This window comes from Dreissena polymorpha, chromosome 13, assembly GCF_020536995.1.
Source record: "Dreissena polymorpha isolate Duluth1 chromosome 13, UMN_Dpol_1.0, whole genome shotgun sequence".
Taxonomy (NCBI): Eukaryota; Metazoa; Mollusca; class Bivalvia; order Myida; family Dreissenidae; genus Dreissena; species Dreissena polymorpha.
The window spans coordinates 28805729-28826839 of NC_068367.1; the positions used below are offsets into that span (position 1 = coordinate 28805729).

Sequence of the window (21111 nt, forward strand, 5' to 3'; positions counted from 1 at the left end):
ATGGTTGTATTACATGGGAAACAGGGTATAGCATTTGATAAAAACAATTATAGTACAAGGGCTGTTTGTAAAACATGCATGCCCCCCATATGGGCTGTCCATTGTAGTGGCAGCCATTGTGTGAATACGTTTTTTGTCACTGTGACCTTGACCTTAGACCTAGTGACCTGAAAATCAATAGGGGTCATCTGCGAGTCACAATCAATGTACCTATGAAGTGTCACCATCCTAGGCAAAAGCGTTTTTGAATTATCATCCGAAAATCATTTTACTATTTCTGGTCACCTTGACCTTTGACCTTGTGACCTCAAAAACAAAAGGGGTCATCTGCGAGTCATGATCAATCTACCTATGAAGTTTCAGGATCCTAGGCGTATGCGTTCTTGAGTTATCATCCGAAAACAATTTTAATATTTCGGGTCACCGTGACCTTGACCTTTGACCTTGTGACCTCAAAATCAATAGCGGTCATTTGCAAGTCATGATCAATGTACCTATGAAGCTTCATGATCCTAGCCCCAAGCGTTTTTGAGTTATCATCCGGAAACCACCTGGTGGACGGACCGACCGACAGACAGACCGACCGACATGTGCAAAGCAATATACCCCCTCTTCTTCGAAGGGGGGCATAATAAATATAGCCTCTTTGAATAAAAGTATCAATTAACAAACATTACTAACCAGCATATAACAATTTGCTTTTAATGTGGAAAAAACATGTGAACTACATTGTATTATAAATAGCGATGGATTGTATTACATGTACAAACATTATACATTATATCAATCATGCTAAATAAAAATAGCCATTTTGAATAAAAATAGCAATAGACAAAATCTAATCACCGGCATATCACAATTTGCTTTGAATGTGAAAAATACATGATAAAAATAAACATAAAAATAACATATCATATAACAGATAGGATCATGCGAGTACCAGAACATGCAAATATGGCAGCGTCTTACACTTTTTGTTCAGGATACATCCATGATATTTTACATTACAATATGTACATTACATCCCATATTATTATTTACATTTAACAAGAAATAAAATTGTAAAAATCATATCACAATACAGGCATCTTTTAACTAGACAAATTACAAATATCTTTTCAAACGGCACAACCTTTGTACAATTGTGCATAATCATATTGCAGATTACAAATTAACTACATTTTCTTTCTGTTTCTCAACAAAACCAATTATAAAATTTTGTTGGGAAACAGAAAGAAAATGTAGTTAATTTGTTAAAACAAACTTTGAAAAAGCCTATTTAGGCGAAATATATTAGACAAGAGTGGAATTTGTTCTGTGTTAATTTATATTTATCCCTACTGGATACAAAACTGAGTAGTAAAAATAAATAATTAATTCCAAATACCAGTATTTCACTTTGGTGAAATAGGAACACCAATAAATATTTGTTATGCAAGACAAACCAGAATTTGGAGTTGAATAAACTAATAACAATATCTTTTAATGAAACTATGATGTAAAATGTGCTGACTATAAAACACAACTGACAATTTCTTATATCAAAATCTAACAAATTCTTTTATGACCATTTAATCTATCCATGTTTTCAAGACATGATTTTTGTAAACCAGACAATCCAGAAATGTTGGCTGGTACCAGAGGCAGAAAATATACGCCAAAGTTACATTATACATAACACAATAAAATCCTTATGCCTTAACATAAGTGAATGTATGAATATTATTTGCAAAAATTTCAAAGCTAGATGATGTCTGGTAATATAGATTTGACAAGAGACAAAATGCGTGTTTCTATTTTGTGTGTAACAATATATTCAATGTGAATTTCCCGAAGCAATATCCAAACATTAACAAGCAAACACGAGATTGGCTTTATCAATTATTGATGGGTTAACTTTATTTTATAATATATTTGTTGATTTTGAGTGTTTATGGGGCTTTAATAATGCTCTTAACATGATCGAAATCAAGACCTTCCATTTGCGAGGCTTGATGCCTGTCGATGAGGGGATGGAAATTGTGACCTACCAATAAAATGGCTAAGTGGCCAATGGACAGTTGGTCCAAAGCAAGACCTTCCATTGGCAAAGCTTGGTGCCTATCTCTAAGTGGATGGAAACTGTGACCTTGCAGTCGCAAGGCTAAGTGGCCCACGGACAGGAGATCGAAATCAAGACCTTCCATTTGCAAGGCCTGCAGGTGCCAGTCCATGAGGGAATGGAAATTGTGACCTCAAAATTGCAAGGCTAAGTTGCCAATGGAAAGGGAAGCAAAATCAGGGCCCATATTTACCAACCCATTCTTAGACTTCAGAATAAAGAATAGACTTGGAACTAATATCAGTATTCGAATATATACAGGCCTCCACTGGTGATTATGTCATGAACAAACTGTTGTATGAAGAATGATATAGGTAGGTGTTTAATGCCAAGTTTGACTCAAAATTCAAGCAATTCTATACTTTATCCATTTAAAGAATATTTTTTAGTCTTAGACTTAAGTATAAGAATTGTTTGGTGAATACGGGCCCAGCTCTTCCCAGGTGCAAGGCATGGTGGCTATCATATCATCAATGTTGACGTGATCATAAATATTGTATGTGACTAGTCGTCTAATCTGTAATGATCCTCATTTTGTTTCTTATGGTTGATGATGCAGTCATATAAGAACATTTCACCCACTATTGAAACCTGAAGATAAAAATATACATGTAAGCTGCATAAGTATATATTGAAGTATGTTTTCATTTCTCTGAGATAAATATACAAAACATTACACTTTAAACCATTTTTTGTAGCAGTTCTGAACAATGATAGATTATATTTCGACGAATAAAATCAAAATTGTTCGTAGTAGTACAAAACAATGAAAGATGATATTTCAAGTAGTAAAATCATAATAACACTTTAAAACTGTATGTAATTATACCAAAATGTAAGTAACACATTCATGAACCAAAACAATTACTTTTAATTATATAATATATTCAAGGACAAAACTGATCAAGTGCGGTTCATGTCAGGTAAACACATAACTTTTACTCTATGGGGCTCATTCACAGGTCAGATTTGGAATCTCTGCTGTAAAATGAGATTTTAAATGAATTAAAGGGAGGCAAATGCTGTAATAAAAAGGACATGCATAAACGGTAGTTGTTTCCCTTGTTTGAACCATGCTAAATCCTTAAAATGCCTATTTCCAGTAACTGTGACCTTCACCTGTGACCTTGACCTTTGACCTAGTGACCTCAAAATCAATAGGGGTCATCTGCGCATCATGATCAATGTACCTATGAAGTTTCATGATCCTAGCCCCAAGCGTTCTTGAGTTATCATCCGGAAACCACCTGGTGAACGGATGGACGGACCGACCGACCTACCAACATGAGCAAAGCAATATACCCCCTCTTCTTCGAAGGGAGGCATAATAATTTTATGAATCTATATTATTAAGCACAGATAGAAGACAGCAAGTATTCTCTATTTTGATCAAAATTATTCTTTGGAGAATACCCTGGGTCGCTGGGTTAAATTTGACCTAATTTGGCTCAAAATTAAATTTTTCCCCTGAAAGGTCACAGGGGCAGGTCCACCTGATAGATGCACTCTATACAGAGGCTGGTGAACAGGTAAATAAACTTTGAAATACACACACACGGACTGCAAGTATTTACCCCTTTCTTGTTAGCCTGAAGGATTTTGTTTGTTGATAGATCAAACTCCAGCTTCGAGGCTATCAGTAGACTGAAAACAGCTTTTGTTCCTGCAACAAAATAATCTTGAAATGTTTTTTTTAGCACCAACAATATTAAATATCTACTTTTTTGTATTCTAGTAACATACATTCTTTTAACCGATTTATGCCTAGTGTCTAGAAAAAAGGCCTTGGCAAACAGCGTAGACCCAGATGAGACACCGCATGATGCAACGTCTCATCAGGGTCTTCACTGTTTGCTTAAAGGAATTTCTGAAAGAAATATTCTAAATATAAAAATTGATATACTAGACATCCCTAATTTTGGAAATAAATTGATCCAATTTAGAAGGATGGGAGAGTCCACTAGGCTTAAATGGGTTAAAGTTGTAGCTAACTTATATTTGATTTTAACTTGGAAGTACATTGGATTTAGCATGTATTTAATGCCATTATATCTACTATATTTACTCAAATACAGCAATATTCATTGTTAAGCTTACATTAATCTACAAAACACTTGTTTAAATATAAATTTTCTCACATAAATATTGTTTAGCTTATGCTCCTTATGTACACAATTTCCTGTAATTGTTCATTCGCTTCTACCAATAGCTGTTATATAATATGCTAAAGTCCATTAATTCTATTTAAGTGTATGTTTTTTCTCCATGGGTTAAAGTTTTAGTGTATATTAACACCCATAAATTCATGAACCTACATTTTACCTCGTTAGTTATTTTTGTACTGTTAAAACCTGCGTACCTTCTTGGCATTTATTTACCCCATATAATTAGCCCACCCATAAATTCTTTTTCTTTGTGAATTTTTTTGTTTATTTAAATATCATAAAAAGCTTTTTTCCTTATATACATGTCCCCTTACACACAATGTATTTATTTCTCTGACACATCAGTTACCTATTGTTTCTGTGTTTATAATCAGTCACCTATAATTGCGTTACATGATATAACATGACTAACCTATTGTTGCGCCATGTGATTTGACCAGGGCCGTCATACCGGCCTGGGTGTTCTGGAAAGTCCCTGTGAACTGAATATTGTATCCATCCAATGTGCTGCAAGAAAACGAATGGTAATATATACACATATAGCAAAATATGCATATGACAGAGTGACATTTATAAATATTCAATGTGTTACCAGTCAAAAATTCCATTTTAAAGTTGTCTCTTTTGTGTGCATAGTTGTTTTTAACCTATTTTCTTTCCTGTACATTGAGTTTCTTGGTAGTGGTTTCTTTCCCGCTTAAACCACCTCAGCGCAGAGATCTGAGCTCAGTTCTATCAGATACCTGCCACCATTATACATTACCTGATGATAATTTATTCAAATATAAGCTATTGTTCGTAAATATTATTTATTTAATGCTTTCACGTTGTTTATAGAGAAATATTAGAGAATTAAAACCGGTAATTCAATGTAACATTTTGTTAAGGACATTACCCCAAGTGGTAGCCTGTAAATATTCACACGCGGAACATATCTTTCTTGGTTCTCAGACTATTTTTTGTTCTTAAGTCAAATAATGGGTTGGTAAATAAGGGCCCTGTGGTAGCTTATCGCGTTTACAAAAGTCTTTATCAATATGATTTCCATGACTATAGTAGCAGTTAAATAACCCATTTTCTTCAGACTCGCACCCTTATTGCCGCTACACAGACCTTGATGAAGGCATGGCCACAGCCTGGTCATGCTTGTTTTTTAACATCTCAGTGTCTGTTAATTCATCTATCGTAAGCTTTCCTCCCTTCTTCTTCCCTTTGCCTTTCTTGCCTTCTGCTGTGCTACCAGCAGCCGATGTCGGTTTTGGGGGTGACTACAACATGAAAAGCTGATAAAAAAATCCACTTTCCAGATTTTTAACGAATCAACATTATTATATTTGGTTATATAATGTGACCATTCGAGAGAAATTAGCTTACTGATACTTCAAACTTTCTAATATAATATATTTACACATTTCCATGTTTAAAAAGCGCCATCAGTTTTAGAAATTTCACATGATCACATTTTGCTCATGAATTCATTTTAATACGGGAATATATGTTTTAATTTAGGTGAAATCTCATTATCAATTCTGACAGAACTAGCTGACCAAAACAACGGTAACCTGCTTAATATGTATGGGATGTGGAATGTGAAAATGGCGTTTAATGCCTGTGCGTAAAGTGTCAGCCCTTATAAGGGGCTAACCTGGGCCGACACTTAACACACATGCATTAAAGCCCCTTTTCACAGAGCTTCACTCATATATTTGATTTATCCCAATTTGCCCATTAGCTCATTTTGATATAGGAAATTTGAATAAGTATTATAAACAGTTTGAAAGAAATGCCTCAATACATTTCTGAGGAACAAGTGTACCCAAAATGTTCAACATAACAAGCACACTGATCCATTTCATTGGATCTTGAATAAAGGTGACATTTTAAGAAAGACAAGCTTAACCCATTTCTGCTCAGAAGAAAAGTGAACATGGCTTTATGCTGCAACCAGAATAAAACTGGCAGACTGTTCAGCTTTTATGCTGGTTGCTGCTCTTCAGACCATTGGATAAGAAATGAAACCTTTAAAATTTGAATCTAGCAAGAGAGGTCTTAAACAAGGGCTGTTTGTAAAACATGCATGCCCCCCATATGGGCTGTCAGTTGTAGTGGCAGCCATTGTGTGACTACGTTTTTTGTCACTGTGACCTTGACCTTTGACCTAGTGACCTCAAAATCAATAGGGGTCATCTTCCAGTCATGATCAATGTACCTATGAAGTTTCATGATCCTAGGCGTAAGCGTTCTTGAGTTATCATCCGGAAACCATCTGGTGGACGGACATACAGACATATGGACGGACGGACCGACCGACATGTGCAAAAGAATATACCCCCTCTTCTTCGAAGGGGGGCATAATTATATATGATTTTCTCTGGGACTGAGAATGTGTAATGGTATATGTGTGGTAAAAGGTAAAATCCTACGGTGTATTTGAATTCTCCAGCATTTGGCTGATAGTGGACGATGTACTGGGGCAGAATGTGATACTTGTTGAAGATGACAAGCTCTTTCTTGCAGGGAGACACGTGGGAATCGTAACCTTTCATCAGGGAATGCCCGTGAATAAGCTTCGTACACTGATAGGCCTGAAATAGACTTTATCACGTAAGTCACTATTGATTAATAAAAAATGAAGCCATTCAATGCAATAATATTTGAGCAGCACTCTGGGAAAACCGGGTTTAATGCATAAGTGTAAAAATTCATCCCAAACTAGCCTGTTCAATCTGCACAAGTTAATCAGGGATGACACTTTCAGCCTTAACTGGATTTGAGCTAGGAAGAGACTTCATTTAAACGAACAAAAACATAACAGTAGAAAGTGTTGTCCTGAATTATCTGGTGAAGACTGCACAGGCTTATTTGGGACGATACTTAACAAAGATGCATTCAGCCTTGAGTTCCCGCAGTGTGGATCATTTTTACTTATTTCAACTGATTGAAGCTTTTCTGCAATCCCCCACCTTACCCGACCCACCATTTTCGAACTTGTCCAAGATATAATTGGCACAAACTTCTGTCCAAAAAGCATGAAGATCGGACAATAAATAGGGCCTCTAGAGTGTTAACAAGGTAAATATTGACACGGCATGATGGACGACTGACAGAAGGTGATCACAAAAGCTCACGATGAGCACATTGTGAGGGATACTTTTTCAAAAAGTAAAAATATAATACATTCAAGAATCTGTTCTTTTTATAAAAATCTTAACTGAATAATAATTATCTTCTTGATTGGAAGAATTTTCAAAGGTTTGCATAACTGAGCCATTTAACTTGACTGTTGAAAACAAATGTTTAAATTATTTGTTTACTTTTCTCATGCTTTGGAAGGACATGTTCTTTTGAAAACTAAAGTGAATACACAGAAGACCCTAGGGCCTTAAGTGCTGGACTATCAATATGTTTGCTTATTTAAAATTCTTGATGAAATCAGAGTCAACAAGAGATTGCCAAGCAATATTGTCCCCTACCGTTGAAACTCCACCATTGTCAGTCATTTAAAATTTTTATATTTGTTGCCATAGCAACCAGCATTCTTGACGTAGAAACAAAATGAAATGAAGTGCATAATCTCCACATTGCAATCTATCCATGTTTCAAGTTTCATGAAAATATATAAAGAACTTTTAAAGTTATCGCAGGATCCAGAAAAGTGTGACGGACTGACAGACAGACAGACCGACTGATGGACAGACCATAAGTCCCTTCCAGTTTAACCGGTAGGGGACAACAAGCTTTATGCATATCAGCCATTTTTATTTAAAGTACCTGGTAAATCGGGAAAAAAAAAAAAGAAAACCTGACATTGGGAAAATTGGTGACTGAAATCTGCAGATTGGGAATTATGACTCTTCATTGCTTAGCACTTGCCTTTTTGCTTGAAATTTTCAGTTTAAGTGTTCATTTGCAGAATTTGAAACAAAATTGACGCAACTTTACTTGATTTTGAAAATTTTCAAGACAGCAATATGGACATTTCAATTTATTCCTAGATTTTCTGTTAATTTACAAAGAAACATTTCAGAGTTGCATTGTTTATAAAGTCCACCCACATCAATGGAACATCATAAACAACTATGATTGAAACTGGTCTTTATGCAGGTACATAAACTGCGCAGTCAGCACAGGATAATCAAGGAATATGGTTTCAGCTTACAAGGGATTTTCTTTAAGACCAGACTTCCTTTAAAATAAAATTCCATATAAAGTGGAAAGTGTCATCCCTGATAAGCATATGCGGTGTTCAGGCTGATCTTGGGCGAGACTTAACGCACATGCACTAAATCCAGTTTCCCAAGAACAAGGCTTAATTGAAACAGCAACAACAAGTTAATATACTTTTCCCGGTAGAACTTGACAGAGCAGCAGTTGGGTCGCGCCCTGGATGTAACCCATGGAGTAGGCGGGGTATTCACTGAAGTAGACTCCCTTTCCATACCAGCCTGTGTCTGTACGATGCGCATGGCCATTGTCCCCTGAAGCATTAAAATGAAACACTTAAATGTGGTATTATAAATGTGGTATTATAAATGTGGTATTATAAATGTGATATTATAAATGTGATATTATAAATGTGGTATTATAAATGTGGTATTATAAATGTGGTATTATAAATGTGGTATTATAAATGTGGTATTATAAATGTGATATTATAAATGTGATATTATAAATGTGGTATTATAAATGTGGTATTATAAATGTGGTATTATAAATGTGTTATTATAAATGTGATATTATAAATGTGATATTATAAATGTGATATTATAAATGTGATATTATAAATGTGGTATTATAAATGTGGTATTATAAATGTGATATTGTAAATGTGATATTATAAATGTGATATTATAAATGTGATATTATAAATGTGATATTATAAATGTGGTATTATAAATGTGGTATTAAAAATGTGGTATTATAAATGTGGTATTATAAATGTGGTATTATAAATGTGGTATTATAAATGTGATATTATAAATGTGGTATTATAAATGTGGTATTATAAATGTGGTATTATAAATGTGGTATTATAAATGTGATATTGTAAATGTGATATTATAAATGTGATATTATAAATGTGATATTATAAATGTGGTATTATAAATGTGGTATTATAAATGTGATATTGTAAATGTGATATTATAAATGTGGTATTATAAATGTGGTATTATAAATGTGGTATTATAAATGTGATATTGTAAATGTGATATTATAAATGTGGTATTATAAATGTGGTATTATAAATGTGGTATTATAAATGTGATATTGTAAATGTGATATTATAAATGTGATATTATAAATGTGGTATTATAAATGTGGTATTAAAAATGTGGTATTATAAATGTGATATTATAAATGTGATATTATAAATGTGGTATTAAAAATGTGGTATTATAAATGTGGTATTATAAATGTGGTATTATAAATGTTCACTTTTAATTTAGCTTTGCTCTGGGAAGACTGGGCAAAATATGCACATGTGCATAAAGAGTCGTCCCTGATTAGCCTGTGCAGTCTGCTCAGGCTAATGAGGGACACAACTTTCCACTGTTATTGTAACTTTGTAAAATGGGAGTCTGTTCCAAACATATATCCAGTCTAGGTAGAAAGTGACATCCCTGATTAGCCTCTACAGACTTCACAGGCTAATCAGAAATTACACCAAAATCCATTTTCCCAGAACAAGTCTGGCTCTCTATTGTTGACTTGGTAATCAACAATAAATGTCAAAATCTGTACTCAGAATCATTTGAAAAACACCAATCCATCTTCAAACTGAAGAACAGGAATTTCTCTTCAAACACAACAACTAAAACCAAAAATCCAAATATACATTGTACTGCAACAAAATACATCATTCCTTCATATCAAATAGCAAACACAGCTAATAAAGTTCAAGGCATAGTAAATTAGATTTTATTTAAACAATCTAAATGACTCGCGCTCTGAGAAAAGGGGGTCTAATGCATGTGCGTAAAGTGTCGTCCCAAATTAGCCTGTACAGTCCAAACAAGATTATCATAGATGATACTTTCTGCTTTTATGAGATTTTTCGTTTTAAGAAAGTCTCTTCTTAGCAAAAATCCAGTTAAGGCGGGAAGTGTTGTCCCTGATTAGCCTGTGCGGACTCCACACGCTAATCTGGTACGATACTTTATGCACATTTATTACCGATTAACCCTATTCTCTCAGAGCATGCCCCAATTGTATTTTATACACAAAATATTACTCACCCGGTATTTTGAAGCCGGTTTGACATATAGGCTTGATATTTGTTTCCATTGTGCCGTGAAACGCCAACACAGGGTAGGAAAACTCCTCCCCATGCTTCTTCTTTAAGCTTTCTCGACATTCCCTACAAGAAAAGAGTTAAGGTTTAAAGTTAAGGGTTTATAATCTATTATGATGGTTCATGTTCAGACAACTTTAACATTTAATTCCACAATCACTGGGAGATAGGTTGTCCATTTTACCCATTCCCACCTAGAGGCAAAGTGAAAATGGCTATGTGCAAACAGCATAAAACCAGAAAAGCCCGCGAGTAACTTGCAGTCTGTTTAGGTTTTATGCTGTTTGCTGCGCATCAGTATCTATTGGAAAAAGCCTTTAAAATTTGAATATAGTAAGAAAGGTCTTTAATTAAATTAAACATTCTAAAGTACTACAAATGCGTAAAATACATATCTTAATGGTAAAAGAATAGGTTGTATGTTTAAACTCTGCTCAGTATGCAGCCACGGTACTTTGGATTATTTCCCTCAAAGGTACCCATTTATATACCTTGGTAGAGAGGAGCAAGAATGCGATCAACTTTTGCTTAGAAAAAACCCTGTTTGAGCTGCAATGAAACAATGGGCCCTTAAAGATTCATAGACCAGCGTCCCACCACTAGACCACTGTTCTCCCCAAAAATACATTTAAGAACTACAGAATAGAAAGAAGCTGAGTAAATTTCCATCTTATAAAGTAGCATGAATGTTAAAAAACAAAACCATGCTATCTAAAAAAGACAATTGTCGACTGTTAGATTGACAGACACTGTCAACAGAAAATTGATTGTTAACTATAATAGTAGCTTCAATTACGAGCTGACCACAACAGCTCACAAAATTCAAATTTCGCACAAGCACTTATTGTGTTACTTGTGATTCAGACTTACTCAGACTAACAAAGATACAAATTTGCGCGACTGTGAACTTGTCTGAGTCTCAGGCAAAAATATAATGGGATAAACTTGAGATTACTGAGCACAGCTGATTGGCTCAATTTGCCAAACTGATTGGCTATTGTTTTAAAATAAATATGTGCTTAGGTGAGATAAGAAATAAAGCAATTAAACTAACCTGAAATGATGTACCAGATCTGGATTGAGGACGTATTCCACTTTCACTAAATTGGTTTTACTAAAATGAAGCCAAACAAACAGGTTGCAAAATTTAAACATGTAAAAAAACTGAAATCATAATTTAATTTATACATTGTGTGATGTACTTTAAACAGTACACACATTATAATTCATGCACAATATTTGCAATATAAATGTAAACAGTGTTATAAAAAAAAATATCCATAATAACGATTTAATAAAAATAATTGGTAAAATATGCTTTAAAGAGAAACAAATGTAATCATTTAAAGCTAACATTAAACTCATTCCCACTCAGAGGCGAAGTGAAAACAGCTATGTGCAAACAACATAAAACCAGAACAGCCTGCGAGTAACTCGCAATCTGTTCAGGTTTTATGCTGTTTGCTGCTCATCAATATCTTAGGGTTGAAAATGAAGCCTTAAAAACTTGAATCTTGTAAGAAAGGTCTTTGATAAAATTTAACTTTGTAAGGGACTACAAATGTGTCAAAATACGTATCTACGGGTTAAAGCTAACATTTGAACAAACTTTCTCAACTGAAAACACATAAATAAACTTTTAATTTTTCCAGCAGAAAACATTTAGAAATAAGTATGAACTCAGAATCATTGATGTACTAGTTTTTTTTATCAAATAGAGAAAATAATGACATCCTCATGTGATACACAGGCCCTCAAGTAATGCCTCTGAAATAAGAGAGCCATGGGGTGTTCACCTGAGACCTGAAGGCACTACATTTTTCTGAGAAGGTGCAATTCAGAAGAATAAAGTACTTTATGATACATGAATATTTAATTTATTGTGACAAACTTAATTTTGCTTATTAAATCTTTCAAATAAGGAACATAGATGTAGAGATTTAAACCTTACATTAATTGACGGGAGAAAACTCTATTGAAACAACCTGATTTTCCAGTAGCTGGCTGTGTCACCTCCAAAACTAGGAGACTATTTGGCTATTGCTTATCATTTAATAAATTTTGAAAATGTCAACAAATCAACACCTCTTCTTGCATTACTATGAGACCAGCGATCCAAAAGACAACGGTTTTATTAGTTAGTAAAAAAATATGCCCTTGGAGTGCCATAAACACAGAATATGACAAATACTTCTTTGTATATTTGGTTTGTGTCAAGCTAACCCCAAATCATCATAGGCAAATGCTATCATAAGTGACATAACTGCGAGCAACATAGTCCACCAAATATCTGCACATTAAACTTATAAGCACATCGATGATAATAATAATTTGCCACAAAGTCCTTACAAATGAAAAACTAGGAATTCTAGGAGTAGTGAAAAAAACACACAGAAAACTAGGAGCACTTAATAAAACAACTAGGAAAACTAGGAGCTGCTGGAGAGTCTATGTACACAACAAATATAAACCTCGGACACTTTAAACTCTTTAAAATCAGCATTTTAGTTTAAGATTTTTTTTTAATTACTAATCACAAATCGCAAGCCTTTCAACAGGTCTGATAGGAATGCAAGAACAAGTGTAGATTTGTTGACAGTGTTTAAGTTCAGTACGGCACTCACGTCATTCCGGTATTTAGCAGCCTATAAAACTGAGACTCTGCCAGACGGAAGTGGGTCTGGGCTGCAGATCCCTCTTTGTATGACCTTTCTGGGTACAGATCAAAGTACTTGACCTCTTTCCCTTCCAAGGCTTCCTTTTCACCCTCCATTAGCAGGAGACCACCAGCAACCTTCATGAAAAGTCCTACATAAGTTCATATTAGCCACGCTCTGTGAAAAGGGGGTTTAATGCATGTGCACACATTGTCGTTCAAGATAAGCCTGTGGAGTCTGCAAAGGCTAATCAGGAACAACATTTTCGGCTTTTATTGTATTTTTTGTTAAAAGACAGTCTCTTTTTAGGAAAAATCCAGTTTAGGCGGAAAGTGTTGTCCCCGAGTAGTTTGTGCAGACTACACAGGCTAATCTGGGAAAATACGCACATGCATTAAACCCCTTTTTCACAGAGCACAGCTATATGAAACTTCATAGGTATAAACATTTTCCCAAAAGCTTCCAAAAAGTGTCAGTCTTCAGTCCAACAACCTTACAAACTTGCTGGACCAAAATGAAATTACGGGATCAATTCTAAGGGAATAACTTTTGAATCCACATAAAATATGTCGGTCTTATAAGTCGGAAAGATGGTTTCAGGAAAGTCTGCTTAGTCTGGTATAACTCTATTAAATCCATCAACATGCTGAAATACACTAATCAGATATTGGAGACAAATGGGATAAAAAGTAAGCTAATTTAATTTAACTTACATACATTTATACAATTGGTATACCATCTTTTATGTGTACATATCAGTTCATTGTATTGTAAAACAAATATTAATTTCTTCGTGCATATTATCTTCTTTGTTTATCTAAGGACAGCTACCAAATGATGTTGCAAAAACTTGAATTCCAATGCAAATGGAAGTTTTATGGAAGTATTATTTAGAAGTATTATTGTCAGGTGCACATTTCAGAGTTTAGATTTGTTTGTATAAATAAATGTTAACGTAACAGGGATATATGTTAGCTGTTGCTCACTTAGCCCTTGAACCATACAAGTTACATTTTAAATGCCAGTTTTTAACCCTAATCTAGTATCAAAGGCCTCCATGGCGTAGTGGATATGGTGTCTGCCCAGCAATCGGGATGTTACGGGTGAGATTCCCACTGTTGAAGCGTTTTTTCGATATCTCCCAGAGACATTAAGTAGTGGGCCATATACCCAGGAAACTGACTCAAAAGCATTTAAGTATTATGCTTTTGATGCAATCCAGCTTTAAATAAATAGGATTAAATGTAAGTACCGGTATGCAGATTATCTTGAAATCATTGTAACAAAACTCAATAATTACATAACGGTACAATCAACACTAAATTACGCTGCACATACACAGCACTTGATTTTGCAGTAATTAATTTTGTACCTCTTTTTGCAGCCTGCTTACTTCTTCCTCCTTCTTCTTCACTTCTTTCTTTGTTGCTTCAAGTTCTTCTTGCAGTTTCTGTTTGGCTTCAAATGCTTTCTTGATCAGTTCTTTACGTTCCTCTTCTGTCATCTTACTGTAGCTTTTTACTAGTGACATGCCTCGTTTTAGGATATCTTCGGACTTAACACCGTCCTTTTTCTTGACATTTGATTCCTGAAGATTTAAAATCAGGCTTGTAAAGATGAAAATACTTTTACAAAAAAGGCTTCAGATTATAATCTTTATTTGATGTGTTTTGGGCTGGGTCATGTTTCATAGATGACCCTCAAAAATAGCTTGTCAGGTCATCGTTACATTACTGTTTGAGACAACCCAACTGACACAACATTAATTGACTCACCTAAATTATAAGGTCTTAGACTTTTTTTGCAAAAAAGACAAATTTACATTAACACTAATGTTATTAAAGTCTTTTTGTGAACACACTATTTCAGCCAGCCGTCAATAAAAAGTGTTTTACCTCTTCATGGAATTGGAATTGTTTCTAACTTATAGGGGTGGGTGTTGTATGGATGTATTCCCATTACACACAGTATCTGACGGTAATCATAAAATATTTATTTCAATAGATTTACATTTTTTTTAAATATTGGGTCTACATAACCACCTGTCTGTTATAGGTACATTATTCCAAACAAACACTATTTTACGGATGGTGTTATTCATTTTATATTCCTGCATGGAACTTTACAAAACTGTTCTTATGAATACACAATCCAGGCTGTGTGTCTTTAATGTTGTGTTAACATTATATTCTTGTAACTGGGATTCCAGGCTAAAAGATGGTTTCTGAAGCTAAATATAAAGTCAGTGCCTTTTTTAAGCATAATACAAATTAGCATTCATAGCAAAGTATTAAATAAATGTATTAAAACAAATCAAAATAAAAACATTTAATCATGCTAATTAACAAACATATTATTCCCTTTTCTACTTCCCCAAGGAGAAAAAAGAGTCATTTTCATTTAAAGGACCATAAATGCAAGGCTCTGGTTTAATGTTATTCATATATGTGAGACTGAAATATTGTTTATTGATTAAAGAAGCTTAACAAGCTGCAATGAAATTAATATTTTAAAATTAAATATAAATCATTTAATTACTGATTTCTGGCTTATCATTAATGTTAAAGGTACTTTTAATTGGCATCAGCTGTTCAGACATTGGGTGGATTCAAGTTGCAACTCTCAGCTTTATAACCCAACGGATTGCTGAGAGTTGCAATGCGCTGTCTACTGTCAAAATGAGCAATATTTGATCACCACTGCAAGGGCTAAGATACACTGCCTGGTACTGCAAAAACTTATCAACATTTACCTGTCTAAAGCACAAATGCATGCAAATGGTACCATTACAGCAAGAAATAATTGTTTCTCATTTACTTTGTTATTTTTTTCGTATAGAAATTTTTGAGCCAGGGGAAGCCCTGGTATACTCTATCCACCATAGTGGAAAACTGTTATAATGTTGCTGACTTAATGTGTCACTAGGTCGCAGTACACCAATCCCAATCTTTTGCACATCATGATGTTTTATGTAGAATACAGGGATAATTTTAGGTCTGCGTCCTGTGTCCTGTACGCAAAGAAATCGCAGGGGACGCAAACATTTGCTATATATGCGTCCCGCGGACGCACAATCCTAAAAGTGGATAAATTATGATACTGAAAAATATTTGGCAAACAGAGAAAAACGAATTTAAGACCAAAAAACTTGCAAATTGACCAAAAATGGCCACCATTTTACTATTGTGCAATCAATAATCCGGGTCAATGGAAAGCTTAATTTTGTATTCTACAATAGGACGCGTCATTATTATATGGAGCATAGGTTGCATAGCACTATATTTTTCTGACAAATTTGTAATTTTCTAGCAATAACAGTCCTCGTGCATTTCATGTAAAACATGCGAAAATAAGAAATCATGCAATTCTTCCTTGGGGAAAGCATGGGCTTTTAATTTGAAAGATGAATAAAAACTCGTCGTGCTTTGTTTTAAAGTGGAAACTTTTTATGTTAATTACGCTGCATCTTAATGGCTACAGTCGTTGAGATATGTCAGTATTGACATAAAACTGCTCATCTATTATAATGGTCAAGTGGGGTTATTGTTTGTCGCAATACACACGCATGAATGTGATGTACAATGGCCTGTTTAAGTCTTGAAAATAATCTAGTCTTAAAATTGTTGAGTTGCCTTTTAAAGTTTCCTGTTTAATTGCGACCAGATAGCCATGTGATGTCCTTAAAATGTTGAAAAACCCTGATCCACTATGTTTTTCTTCTGCTCAAAGATGGGACCCATACTTTTTCTCTGGGACCCATAGATTTAAAACTTTTGTGTCCCTCGGACACATACTTTTGATTTCTAAAATTATCACTGAGATTAAGTTAATAATGATGTTGAACAGATGTTGAATATTTACAATGTTTCAAATACATCATATAAAGTCAGCCAGAATCGTGTTTTCTTAAGTTGCATGCAAAGGAAAATGCCCGTAGACTGCCATTTGAGTAAATTTAATATGCTTTTGAAGTTTAGTCATCGCTTTTCTTAATTGGTAATGAACAATGTCTGTAAGTGATGCACACTGAACAGGGATCATATTTTCCCGCAACATCAATCGGTCTTGATTTAAATGGGAAAAGTTTATATCCGAAATTATGACAAATTACGTTAACATATATACCATTGATTTTGCCATTCATGAAGGTGGTATAATAAATGTACAAGTTTAATTGCCTTTGGCATTTTTTTTAGTTTTCTCAATTGGTATTATGATTTTTTTTCTCTTTTACTGTTGTTTCGTGTGCTGTTGTATCTGACTTTTTTCATCGTTGTCAATATTATTTATCTGTGTAAGTCTATACCGATGTTTTAAATCGTTGTCGACTCGATAATAGCTTACATACATGCACTGAACCTAACAATGTCTGTGCGTAGGTTGGATACTGGCAACAACAAAACCAAATAGTTGAGAAATAATTCGTGTACGTTATAGTTTGTTGTCAAATAACCCACGGCCGATAGTTAAGACGCGTAGGGATTAAATCACGAGTGCGAAGCACGAGTGATTTGAAACCATGCATCTTAACTTACAGTCGTGAGTTATTTAACAACAAACAATCAAGTACACGAATTATTTTGATTCTAACACAATTTTTACTAAAGATTTATACAATATATATTATTTTTCTTGTGTACTATTTTATGTGAAGTTCCGCCCATAAAAATAACTTTCGGCTGTTCTGTCAATCAGATCCGCAACTTTCATTTAGTTATTGCCAGTCAGTTCGCTGATGGAAAATGTATCGGCATGTTTTGTTTAGTGACAGCGCGTGTTTTCAGTGTATAAGGTCCGCCCACAATAATATGAATTATTGCAGAATATCCGATTTTCTTCTTTGTTTATATGAAAGTTTACTGTATCATGCATGAAATGCACACTTTCCATGAGGATTATGAACATTGAAGACTTCAATTTGAAGTTTTCATCTCCGAAGTAACTGTCAGCGATTTTATCGTGACGAGTACACATTAGGGACCGATTAGTGTGCTAGATATAAGCCAGTGAAATTATCGATTGATATTGACAAGGGGTTATTCACGCATGACTAATACACAACCGCGCGAATTTTCGCTGCTTGGGGTATACTTTGATACTACTTGGCTGACACGCAATAAACTGGTCCTGACCGGTTTAGAGACTGCAGTGAATGGTACAGATAATCGAAATACTAGTAATAAGGGTATGTTAGCATGTGCACTGTGTAACCGATTTCATGACATGGGAATTTTAGCACACAGAATCGGACCGACTGTTTGGGATTTTCAATCGGTCTTTCATGACCCCAATCGGTCTAGGACCGACAAAACCGAAAAAAATATGATCCCTGACACTGAATTGCTGAGAACTGCGGAACTTTGTGTTTATGAAGGGGTGCATATGGACTTCCAGAGCTGTAATAGCAAAAATTATCAAAAGCTCTGGACTAGTAAGATCCTGCATCATACAAAAATGGTCCTGACTGTAATGCATTTTTTTGTACATTCAATAATTTTAACTAGATGGTGGCTGAAATAACACAATATTTTAATACTTACGTTTTCATCTGTGATTTCATCAGTGTCATCTCCGCTGTCATTTCCAGAGTTAATGCTGGCAACAACTGCTGTTGGATGAGAATATTCCGCAAAATGCATCAGGTTTTTCCTGTAACATTTAGCTCCGTATTTACAAACTGGAAGAGTGTTACTGTCTGTAGTAGTTAGTGCCGTCGCTGTTGGTGTAGACAACGCATCGGCACTGACGTCCGAATTATCAGAATCATCTGATGTTTTGGATTTTTTCGGATGCAAAAACTCTGCCAAATGTTGAGGATTTTTACGATAACACCTTGCACCGTATGGACACTCTGGAATATCCGAAGCTTTATTTTTACCTGCAAAGGTTGTCATGGTGTATACACGATAGATCAATGAATTGTCACGAATTCAAGAAGTAACTTGATTCAGAATTGTGTTTGTTTTCACCGGATACCGTCTGCTATAATGCGGAGCCCTTAAGGTTACAATCCACTAAATCATTTTATCCCATGTTGGTAGTGCCAATTTCAAGTCAAGTCAAGTAAATTTTATTTAAAGTCGGCATGAGTACATAACATATAACATAAGCTATACTTAGCTTTTAAACTGACATTATTAACAAATGTGTAATAATAACATATTAAAAAGCAGCTGTTAAGAGAGACAGTAAGGTAATTTAAACATGGTTAAGACAAGCATTAATACAAAAGTGCATAATGGCATACATGGCATAAATGGCAAAGCATTTGTCAAGCAAAGGGAAGTAACTACACATAAACACAAAAACTGAGAGATTTATGCTAATAAAGACCATACGCCTACAAATAAATTGAAGCAGTTTAAATAAATAGGGAAAGCATATCAGATAATAACATATTAAAAGAAGCTGTTAAACGAGACAGTAAAATAATTTAAACATAGTTAATACAAGCATTAATACTTAGGGCAATATGGCATAACTTGCAGAGAATTTGTCAGGCAAAAGGAAGTGACAAGAAATAAAACATAAAACTGAGAGATTTATGCTTATCTAGGCCATAGGCCAACGCATTAATTAAATCAATTAAAAAAATATAATAGCATGCATGGCAAAGAGGCTTATAAGCACATGGTAGTATATATATAAATATGAGATATCTATGCAGCAGCTAAGACAAGTCTAGCCAAATAAGCAGAACATGACAAAAGACAAAGCAAAATACTAAGCAAAATAATAAGCAAAGTAATAAGCAAAAGAAAGCATAACTAGAAAACATGTCAGGTCAGCAGTCCCAGTCTGCAGACTCGCTACCTGATAAGTTGGAACGAAGATATGAACAGCTAAGTCTGATTGCACCCTGAGCAGTTACATATCTTTCCATTCCAACCTGAGATAAAGGTTTTAAATTGGCTGAAGGAGCCTGCTTGTCTGAATTCGTCAGGCAGCGAGTTCCACAGGACTGGCGCTGCATACCTGAAACTTCTCCTACCATAGTGTTCTGTCTTTACAGATGGAACCTGCAATATATTTGAGTATCTTAAGTTATAGTTATTATTTCTTCTTTCAACTAAGTCATGCAGAACAGGTGGACATATTTTATTAACAATTTTAAAAGTTTCATTTGCCATGATTCTTAATCTTCGAATGTGTAGATGTGGTAAATTGGCTTTATTTAAAAGCATAATCATCATAAACAAATCTCAAAGCTCTCTCTTGAATTTTCTCAATTTTCTGGGTGTTACTCTTTGTACAGAAGTGCCATGACAGAGGACAAAAATTAAAATTTGACAAGATAAAAGTGTGAAATATTGTGAGTCTACTAAGTTTATTTAGATTACGACCGATTCTCTTTAGAACATTAAGTTGTTGAGCAGCTTTTTTTACAAATATTCTGGATGTGAGTATTGAACGATAGATTGTAATCAATATCAACACCTAACAATTTTACAACATCGTCATAAGAAATAATATTATTATCTATTTCAAAATTAGGAGTTTTATCATGTGTTTTTTTTACCAACGGCTAGCGCCTGAAATTTGTCAGGATTTGCTTTCATACAATTAAAAGAAAACCAGTCAATAAGAATTTTACTTTCACTTTGTAGAGTACTTATCAATAAATCAAAATCTGTTGTTATAAAAGACAGTGTATTGTCATCTGCATAGTTGTACAGAGTGCCATGTTCAATAAAATAGAAAATATCATTGATAAAAACATTAAACAAAATGGGGCCGAGTATCGAGCCTTGTGTGACGCCTTTTTTTATATTTGCCCGGTTGCTTACATGGCCACATACTTTAATTTGTTGCTTACGGTCTGTCAAATAGGAGCAAAGAGTATCAGTGGCCTTCTCAGAGAGTCCATAGGATGCCAGTTTACACAGCAGAATGTTG

At 34.5% G+C, this 21111-nt stretch overlaps 3 protein-coding genes across 3 annotated transcripts in view; 1 reads left to right on the forward strand and 2 right to left on the reverse strand.

Moving 5' to 3' along the window:
• The window catches only part of LOC127854541 (tubulin monoglutamylase TTLL4-like), a 724238-nt gene that overhangs the window by 569898 nt on the left and 133229 nt on the right, over positions 1-21111 (reverse strand). The window lies entirely within an intron of this gene.
• Positions 1-21111, forward strand: part of LOC127855724 (uncharacterized) — a 663610-nt gene that overhangs the window by 528103 nt on the left and 114396 nt on the right. The window lies entirely within an intron of this gene.
• Positions 1311-19182, reverse strand: LOC127855729 (uncharacterized). Its single transcript, XM_052391521.1, has 11 exons — positions 18756-19182; positions 14588-14803; positions 13183-13352; positions 11613-11672; positions 10503-10624; positions 8608-8744; positions 6690-6851; positions 5380-5534; positions 4679-4773; positions 3676-3764; positions 1311-2692 (listed from the first exon to the last, which is right to left on the reverse strand). The coding sequence occupies exons 1-11, from the start codon at positions 19107-19109 to the stop codon at positions 2606-2608; spliced, it is 1647 nt and encodes a 548-aa protein (XP_052247481.1). The 5' UTR covers positions 19110-19182; the 3' UTR covers positions 1311-2605.